The sequence below is a fragment of the Schistocerca piceifrons genome, chromosome 11 (genome assembly GCF_021461385.2).
Source record: "Schistocerca piceifrons isolate TAMUIC-IGC-003096 chromosome 11, iqSchPice1.1, whole genome shotgun sequence".
Lineage (NCBI taxonomy): Eukaryota > Metazoa > Arthropoda > Insecta > Orthoptera > Acrididae > Schistocerca > Schistocerca piceifrons.
The window spans coordinates 53585737-53595834 of NC_060148.1; the positions used below are offsets into that span (position 1 = coordinate 53585737).

General features: G+C 42.8%; 1 protein-coding gene across 1 annotated transcript; it reads left to right on the forward strand.

The window, feature by feature from the left end:
• The first annotated feature begins 514 nt into the window (after positions 1-514).
• Positions 515-940, forward strand: LOC124719674 (ankyrin repeat and protein kinase domain-containing protein 1-like). The gene has a single exon (XM_047244885.1). The coding sequence runs from the start codon at positions 515-517 to the stop codon at positions 938-940; it is 426 nt and encodes a 141-aa protein (XP_047100841.1).
• Positions 941-10098: the final 9158 nt, after the last annotated feature.

Consider the following 10098-nt stretch of genomic DNA (forward strand, 5'->3'; position numbering starts at 1 on the left):
GCAGATTCAGAAGGATGTAGGTTGCGGTAGGTACTGGGAGATGAAGAAACTTGCATGGGATAGAGTAGCATGGAGAGCTGCATCAAACCAGTCTCAGGACTGAAGACCACAACAACAACAACAACAACAACAACTGAGATCAGAGGAGCTGACTTCCAGCAATGAGTGTGACAAAATGTGACAACATAATTCTTTCAGAGGTAGTATAATGGTATTTGTAATTGACGATGAGTGAAGATGTTTTTATGGTGGGGATAGAACAGATTTACTGTAGCTTAATACACGCAGAGTTGTGCACTGTTTTGTATTGCAGGAGGGGGAATACGGTAGGTTTGTTTCAGGACAGAATTGTATTCACTGCAGTTGTGTTGTCTCGTGTGGCAGTTTTACTCATTATGTGTGATGCGCGTTTGTAGCAGAGTACGGCAATTTGTGTGTATCGTGCAGGTGGCTCCCTGCAGAGCAGAGAGGCAGGAGGCTGATTCTGGCGACTGAGCGGGGAGCAGTGTGGGTGATGAGGGCGCTGCTCGCCGTGGGGGCTGACGTGGGGGCGAGGGACGGGGCGTGGGGGTGGACTGCCCTGCACGTCGCAGCATCCAGGGGAGACGTCGAGGCGGCGAGGCTGCTGGTGGATGCGGGGGCGCCTGTGGACGCCAGGAGCACCTGGCAGCAGTGGATGCCTCTGCGCGTGGCCGCAGGGAGGGGCAGGGCCGCTGTGGCGCGACTGCTTCTTGGGGCGAACGCCGACCCCAACGCCAGGGATGCTGGTGGGTGGACGCCGCTGCACTTGGCGGCACGCTATGGCAACGCGGAAGTGGCGGCTGCCCTGCTCGAGGCGGGGGCCGACTGGGGGGGGGCCACAACTGGTGACAGTGGGGCCACAGCGCTGGACCTCGCCAGGGAGAACGAGGACGGACGGCTGATGGAGATGCTGTCATGAGGCAGCCAGTCCAACAGACTCTCTTCAAAAAAACTGAAACAACTTCTCCAGTAATAATTTGCACCCCTCTTCAATAAACAATTCAGAAATTCAATCCTACTGTCACTCACTAATTTTACCTCTCCTCGAGGTGCTCAATAAAAACATCTCGAGTACACTTCTAGAGTAAACTTTACAAAAGTCACCAGTTCATTGTCAACAAACACAACTGATCTATAATATCTAATCGCTGAAAAGTATTTCACACCAGCCTACAAGGTGCTACATCAGACTATTCTAATTTGCAACATACCGAGACCACTGGCATATCAGTTCTATCACGAGAATTTTCGCTTCTGATATCAGACGCAATTTACTTCTGCATATTCGACAAACATTGTACTCTACTGTACCTCCGGTGTTTAATAACAATGGGATATTAGTAGCAATATTCACACTACATAATGTGCCTATCATGTGGAACTATACAGTCAAAGCACAACCTCACACCTCACAGTTCGCACACAGCCGTAACGCTGCTCTTGCAAAACGCGCCACCACCTACCAGACGACATGGACCTTTACTCTGTCTTTAGAGAATAATGCAGTATACTTACCCACTCTCTCTTCCACATTCCCCTTCTGTCAGTATGCACTGCACTTGTAGACCGCTTCGTTAATGAAGACACAAAAGATCCATTATGATTGTAATAAAAAGCAGTCACCAGATGCAGTAAATTAGTTGGAAAGCAACGATGCCACATACAGTATGTAGAGGAAATCCTGTCCCTATCCTATTTTTTCTGTACTTTACGTAAAAGGTTGCAACAACCAAAGTAATTCTTGTTGTATTCGAGACAGAACCCTGAGGTCCAAATTTCAGCACATGAAAGCAATTTCACAATGACGCACACGAATCTCGACACTCATCAGTCACGACGGCACAGCTGAGATGGCAACGCAAGTTGTGGAACTACAGGTAATAAAATTACATTTACTTTGATTCATACATCGAGTAAATAAGTGTAATGAAGACTGTATGTCTATCAAGTCAATTACTATTACGTTACTTATGTCCCTTATTTTTGACTCCACAGTTTCTCTGACTTTAAACAGATTTAAGGTGGAATAATTCGTTTGTATTTTTAAACAAGCAGCTATTCCATATCACTGCAGGTACCAATGGGCAGGGCCAGCGCTACACTTTCTGGGCTGTGGGTAAATGTTGCTAGGCCCCTCCTCCAAATTTATGTAAAAGTTCCTTAATTTGGATAATGTCAGAAAGTGTTAATGCAAAAGATCAGCCAATGGTTTTTTTTAAGAAACTGTAACTCTCGCAGTTTGCATAAATTCCCTACTTTACTGAACTGTACTTTCTCTCCACCTTTTTTGGAAACTTAAGCTTCTATAAGCCAGATATACTGTAATGAGTGCATAAATTCTGACCCTGTTGCAATCGTAGCTGATCCAACATCCCGCTCTTGCCCCATTGTCGTTCTGTAACTGTTATTAACTCTTGCAAGAACGCTCAGTGGCCACTCTGCTTGGGCGACGCTAATAGGCAAAGTGCAGAACAATCCGTAAGGCTGTCATTGTATTTTGCAGTATGTCACCGAAACTACACTTACGAAGAGCATCGTGAAAGTGCAGAAGTGGCTCAGACAGAAAATTGCCTTCACGGATCCTTTTTAGCAAAACTTCTTCTCTCAGACCCTCCTCATTAACGTCTACACTGTAGAAAGGTTCGTCGTTTTGCACAAGCTCTGCTACTGGAGAATTGTGTTCGCTTACGTAGTTCCACAGGAAACGGACTGTGTCCATGTTGTGTGTGGCTGCAGTCAAGTTTCCTACAGCTGTGTAATAACGTGGCAAAAATTTAGTTGAAACCTGTTCTTTGAGCCCTACAGTATCAATACTTACACTTCGCAATTTCACATTTATGCTATTAAATCTCTGTACCATGTCCTTCCAAACTGTCAACAGGAATACTGATTCATCTCTAGTGAGTTGATTCAGTAAAACAATCCTCATTTTACGCTAGTTCAAATGGTTCAAACGGCTCTGAGCACTATGGGACTCAACTGCTGCGCTCATCAGTCCCCTAGAACTTAGAACTACTTGAACCTAACTAACCTAAGGACATTACACACATCCATGCCAGAGGCAGGATTCGAACCTGTGACCGTAGCAGTCGCACGGCTCCGGACTGCGTGCCTAGAACCGCGAGACCACCGCGGCCGGCATTTACGCTAGTGATTTCTCACAGGTATAATATTGGTAACATGTGTGAGAGCATCAATAACGCTCTCCCTTTTTCCTTTGGACTCTTCTGCTGACCAATGTGTTTTTGACTGTTTTGCTTCCGGTTTCATGAAAGAAAGAAGCTAATACCAGTGTTGTGTGGAACCAGTGAAACAATTACAAACGTTTTGCACTAAACTGAAAAATGAACATGACTGACAACAGGTTGGAGCTGTGGTGCTGACTAAATTCAAAGAATGTGCCGCACGGGTCACAGAATGCACACTCGCATTTCGTTACTTAATGCATGCCTGCGAACCTGTGTAAGCTCGTGACGAACTGCTCGCATTACTGTCCTCAACAGTCAGGAGTATTAACGGGATTTGTCGACAGGACTTTCATTACGGCCTCAGCTAGGTATCCAGACTTGTGACTCCTGGGTTTAGTAACAGCAAAAGGAAACGTTCAACACGTTCACCATTCTCGTTCGCATACATCAGTACGAAAGGTAATTGACGACTATGTGAAATGCCTGCAGTACATCCACATCTACATGGTTGTTGTTGGTGTGGTCCTCAGTCCAGAGACTTGTTTGATGCAGCTCTCCATGTTACTCTGTCCTGTGCAAGATTCTTCATCTTCCAGTACTTACTGCAACCTACATCCTTCTGAATCTGCTTAGTATATTCATTTCTTGGTCTCCCTCTACGATTTTTACCCTCCACGCTGCCCTCCAATCGTGTTCTACCAACCGATCCCTTCTTCTAGTCAAGTTGTGCCACAAATTCCTCTTCTCCCGAATTCTATTCAGTACCTCCTCATTAGTTACGTGATCTACCCATCTAATCTTCAGCATTCTTCTGTACCACCACATTTTGAAAGCTTCTATTCTCTTCTAGTCCAAACTATTTATCATCCACGTTTCACTTCCACATATAGCTACACTCCATACAAATACTATAAGAAAAGACTTCCTGACACTCAAATCTATACTCCTTGTTAACAAATTTCTCTTCTTCAGAAACGCTTTCCTTGCCATTGCCAGTCTACATTTTATTTCCTCTCTGCTTCGACCATCGTCAGTTGTTTTGCTCCCCAAATAGCAAAACTCATTTACGACTATAGGTGTCTCATTTCCTAATCTAATTCCCTCAGCATCACCAGATTTAATTTGACTAAATTCCATTATCGTCGTTTTGTTTTTGTTAATGTTCATCTTATAATCTCCTTTCAAGACACTGTCCATTCCGTTCAACTGCTCATCCAGGTACCTACATGGATCCTCTGAAAACACTTAAAATGCCTGGTAAAGGGTTCATTCGACTCTCGAACAGTGCCCGGAAAAAACGAACACTACATCTTTCTGTATGTTTTCTGTTTTTCCTTTTTTCTCCCTATGTAGGTCTACGTGAACAAAATATTTTCCCACTCGGAGGAGAAAGTTGGTGATAGAAATTTCGTGAGAAGATTCTGCCGCAAGGAAAACTGCTTTTGTTTTAATGATTTCGACACCAAATCCTGTACCCTGTCAGTGACTCTCTCACTCATATTTCGCGATAATACAAAACGTGCTGCTTTTCTTTGGACTTTCTCAATGTTCGTTAATCGTATCTGGTGAAGGCCCCACAACGCGCAACATTACTCTAAAGGAGGACGGACAGGTGTAGTGCAGGCAGTTTCTTCAGTAGATCTGTTGCATTTTCTGAGTGTTCAGACAATGAAACACAGTCTTTGGTTAGCCTTGCCCACAACATTTTTTGTGTGTTCTTTCCAGTGTAAGTTGTGCGTAACTGTAGTTCCTAATGTCGAGCCGAAATACGATGATCCCTGGGGTTTTGGCCTGTCTAGGTATTTAGTTGAATTTACAGCCTTTACATTAAACTAATTCGTCGTGTAACCGAAGTTTAACGGATTCCTTTTAGCAGTAATGTGAATGACCTCACACTTTTCATTATTTATGGTTGATTGCCAAATTTCACACCATTTACGAGGGCTGTTCAATAAGTAATACAACACATTTTTTTTCTCGGCCAATTTTGGTTGAAAAAACCGGAAATTTCTTGTGGAATATTTTCAAACATTCCCGCTTCGTCTCGTATAGTTTCATTGACTTCCGACAGGTGGCAGCGCTGTACGGAGCTGTTAAAATGGCGTCTGTAACGGATTTGCGTTGCAAACAACGGGCAGTGATCGAGTTTCTTTTGGCGGAAAACCAGGGCATCTCAGATATTCATAGGCGCTTGCAGAATGTCTACGGTGATCTGGCAGTGGACAAAAGCACAGTGAGTCGTTGGGCAAAGCGTGTGTCATCATCGCTGCAAGGTCAACCAAGACTGTCTGATCTCCCGCGTGCGGGCCGGCCGTGCACAGCTGTGACTCCTGCAATGGCGGAGCGTGCGAACACACTCGTTCGAGATGATCGACGGATCACCATCAAACAACTCAGTGCTCAACTTGACATCTCTGTTGGTAGTGCTGTCACAATTGTTCACCAGTTGGGATATTCAAAGGTTTGTTCCCGCTGGGTTCCTCGTTGTCTAACCGAACACCATAAAGAGCAAAGGAGAACCATCTGTGCGGAATTGCTTGCTCGTCATGTGGCTGAGGGTGACAATTTCTTGTCAAAGCTTGCTACAGGCGATGAAACATGGGTTCATCACTTCGAACCTGAAACAAAACGGCAATCAATGGAGTGGCGCCACACCCACTCCCCTACCAAGAAAAAGTTTAAAGCCATACCCTCAGCCGGTAAAGTCATGGTTACAGTCTTCTGGGACGCTGAAGGGGTTATTCTGTTCGATGTCCTTCCCCATGGTCAAACGATCAACTCTGAAGTGTATTGTGCTACTCTTCAGAAATTGAAGAAACGACTTCAGCGTGTTCGTAGGTACAAAAATCTGAACGAACTTCTCCTTCTTTATGACAACGCAAGACCTCACACAAGTCTTCGCACCCGAGAGGAGCTCACAAAACTTCAGTGGACTGTTCTTCCTCATGCACCCTACAGCCCCGATCTCGCACCGTCGGATTTCCATATGTTTGGCCCAATGAAGGACGCAATCCATGGGAGGCACTACGCGGATGATGAAGAAGTTATTGATGCAGTACGACGTTGGCTCCGACATCGACCAGTGGAATGGTACCGTGCAATCACACAGGCCCTCATTTCAAGGTGGCGTAAGGCCGTAGCATTGAATGGAGATTACGTTGAAAAATAGTGTTGTGTAGCTAAAAGATTGGGGAATAACCTGGTGTATTTCAATGCTGAATAAAACAACCCCTGTTTCAGAAAAGAAATGTGTTGCATTACTTATTGAACTGCCCTCGTAGATATCTTTTTTAAATCGTTTTGCAATTGGTTTTGATCTGATGACTTTACTAGTTGATAAACGACAGCATCATCTGCAAACAACCTAAGATGGCTGCTCAGATTGTGTCCCAATTCGTTTCTATAGAAAAGGAACGGCAGAGATCCTATAACACTACCCTGGGACCTCTCTGACAGGAAATCACGAATGCAGCCACATAACTGAGACGATATTCCATAAGTACGCAATTTCACTTTAAGCGTTTTTTGTGGCACAGTGTCAAATTCCTTCTGGAAATCTAGAAATACGGAATCAGTTTTAAATTCCTTGTCAATAGCACTCAACATTTTGTGTGGGTACAGAACTAATTGTGTTTCACAAGAACGATGTAGAATCTGCTATTATAGAGCAATATTTGGCCTCTTTGATATCACATACACTATACTTTTTTTGAAGGGATATGAAGTGATGGAAGTGAATGGGGTAACCAAATTAATACAACCTGTAACTGAAGAAGGTAAGATTAAATACTACGTTTATGCTGAAGAACTGTGTGATATTCTGCATGATGCTCTTGTAATGCACGATGCTCATGTAATGACCTTCCACAGTGAACGTGATTGAATGATGAAATGCTTGAAACAAAGTTCTGTAATATAACATACAGAGATGTCCAAATATATCTTAGTTTGTGGGAGCCTTGTTGAGAAAAGCAAAATGGTCAGAAAAAGGAGTAGTAGTGAAGCCAGTGCTGTTTAAGGAACTAAATTCCGAACTTTGGCGAACAAGCCTACTGGTGTGATGTCACAAGTTCGTCGTGGGGCTCGTATTCCTTTTGGTCTCTGCGCCGACAGTGGGTAACGTCACAAAGCAGGTAGACGAACGCCACTAAAACATTACCCTTGTCATGTGTGTTTCAAAGTGGTACCATAAGGCTTGTGTCCCTCAGGTGGTTGCAGATTTGCATTATGGTTGGTTGGTTGGTGGGAGAGGTCCAAACAGAGATGTGGTTGGTCCTGTCGTATTAGGGACCGATGGGGAATGAAGTCGGCTTTGGCTTTTCAGAGGAACCATCACAGCACTTGCCTGAAGCGAGTTAGGGAAATCACTGAAAACCCAAATCAGGATGGCCGAACGCTGGCATGAACCGTCGTCCTCCCGTATGCGCGTCCAGTGTGCTAATCACCATGTCACCTCACTTAGTCACATATGTAATAGCTCTCCAAAATAGGATATTTTCCCAGATAGACTGAAGTATGCCATTGTTAAACCACTGCATAAAAAAGGGGATACGTCTGTGATGTCAACAACTACCGCACAATCTGATTTGCTTGTCCAAAATTCTTGAAAAAGTAATGTATTGTAGAGTAGCTTCACACCTTTGTAAAAATAAAGTTTTAACAAAATGTCAGTTTGGTTTCCAGAAGGGTTTTTCAACGGAAAAGGCCATATATACTTTCAGTAATGAAATATTAAATGCTCTGAGTAACCGGAAGGCACCCGTTGGGATTTTTTGTGATCTATCAAAGGCTTTTGATTGTGTAAATCATGGAATACTTCTAGATAAGCTCAAGCACTGTGGCATGAATGGAAAAGTGCTCAAATGGTTTAAATCATACCTAACTGGAAGAGTGCAGAATGTTGAAATAAACAGTTCACATAATATACAAAAAACTGGTGATTTCTCAAACTGGGGAACAATCAAGAATGAGGTGCCGCGAGGTTCGGTTTTGGGTCCTCTGCTGTGCTTAATACATGTTAATGACTTGCCATTTTATATTCACGAAGATGCAATGCTGTTACTTTTTGCCGAAGATACAAGTATAGCTATCACACCCGACAGACAAGAATTAACTGGTGAAATTGTAAATGATGTTTTTCAGAAAATCATTAAGTGGTTCTCTGCAAATGGGCTCTCACTAAACTTGGACAAAACACAGTATATTCAGTTCCACACAGTAAATGGAATGACACCATTAATAAATATAGACTTCGATCAGAAATTGGTAGCTAAGGTAGAATCTTTCTAGGTGCATGCATTGATGAGGGGTTGAACTGGAAAAAACACACTGAGTATCTGCTGAAACGTTTGAGTTCAGCTACTTATGCTATTAGGGTCATTGCAAATTTTGGCGATATACATCTGAGTAAATTAGCTTACCACGCCTATTTTCATTCTCTGCTTTCGTATGGCATCGTATTCTAGGGTAACTCATCATTGAGTAAAAGAGTGTTCATTGCACAAAAGCCTGTAATCAGAATAATTGCTGGAGCTCATCCAAGATCCTCCTGCAGACACTTATTTAAAGAGCTAGAAATCTTCACTGTAGCCTCACAATATATATATATATTCACTTATGAAATTTGTTATTAACAATCCGAACGAATTCAAAAGTAACAGCAGTGTACATGGCTACAACACTAGGAGAAAGGATGATCTTCACTACTCAAGGTTAAATCTAACTTTGGCTCAGAAGGGGGTAAATTATGCTGCCACAAATTTCTTTGGTCACTTACCTAATCGCATCAAAAGTCTGACAGATAGCCACATAGCATTTAAAAGGAAATTAAATGAATTTCTTAATGGCAACTCCTTCTACTCATTAGATGAATTTTTTGGTATAGTAAGTGTGTAATTTCCCAGCCCCCACAAAAAATTTAAAAATATTGAGTGTCATGTAATATTTTGTCTAATGTAATATCTTGTATAGACACCTTTTATTAACCTGACATGTTCCACATCATTACAAAGTGTCGTATTCATAATCTATGGAACAAGTACTAATCTAATCGAATCTAATCTTGGTTTTGCATTATGGAACAGACGTTTCTGTCTGAGATTTTTTCAACGTACCTGCAACTCTCGACAACCCTGATGGTGCTGGATTGCATGTTGATGATTTATTGATGAAAAGCAAAGGAACTGCGAGAGCATGTCACTGGAGGAACTGTAGCTGTGCTGGCTGATTAGGAAAAAATGTATTTACTCGACTCTCCGTATTTCAATTGTGTGTGACCCCGCCACAGTCTGAGATTTATGGAAAACATTGTTAACTCGCAATATGCGTTATTACAAAGGAGTGGCTGTATGGAATCAGCATCAGGGAAAGCGAACAGTACAGTTCAATTCCCTGTGAAGTTTCTAGGGAAGTGTGGTGCATTGGTAAAAGAAATCACATACAAAACGCTAGTGCGACCAGATCTAGAGTACTGTTCCAGTGTTTGGAATCCTTATTAAATAGATATGGCAGCATAAGCCAAGAAAAAATCAGTAGACATGCTCCTAGAATCATAGCAGGCTAGTAAAGTCCATACAAAAGTGCTACTGAGGTATGTGAGGAGGTTAACCGTACTCGGAAAATCTGGGGACCTGGTGCTTGACAAAACTTGTGCAGTAGTTCTGCTGCCTCCAATGTTTATCTCATGTAGACTCCATAAGAAGAAGATAAAAAGAGATGAGAGTACATGCTAAGCTGTACCATTAGATTATTTTCCCTCACTCCATATACAAAGGCAATAGCACATGAATGTCTAGTATTCGTATCAACTAGCCTTGGCCATGCAATTCACATTGGGGCCTGCACAATTTCTTCATCGTAGCCTTCTCATGGACAGGATGGTGCAAAAGTC

What these genes read in the sequence shown, in the direction of transcription:
- LOC124719674 (XM_047244885.1), top strand. Translation starts at nt 515, where the DNA reads ATGAGGGCGCTGCTCGCCGTGGGGGCTGACGTGGGGGCGAGGGACGGG.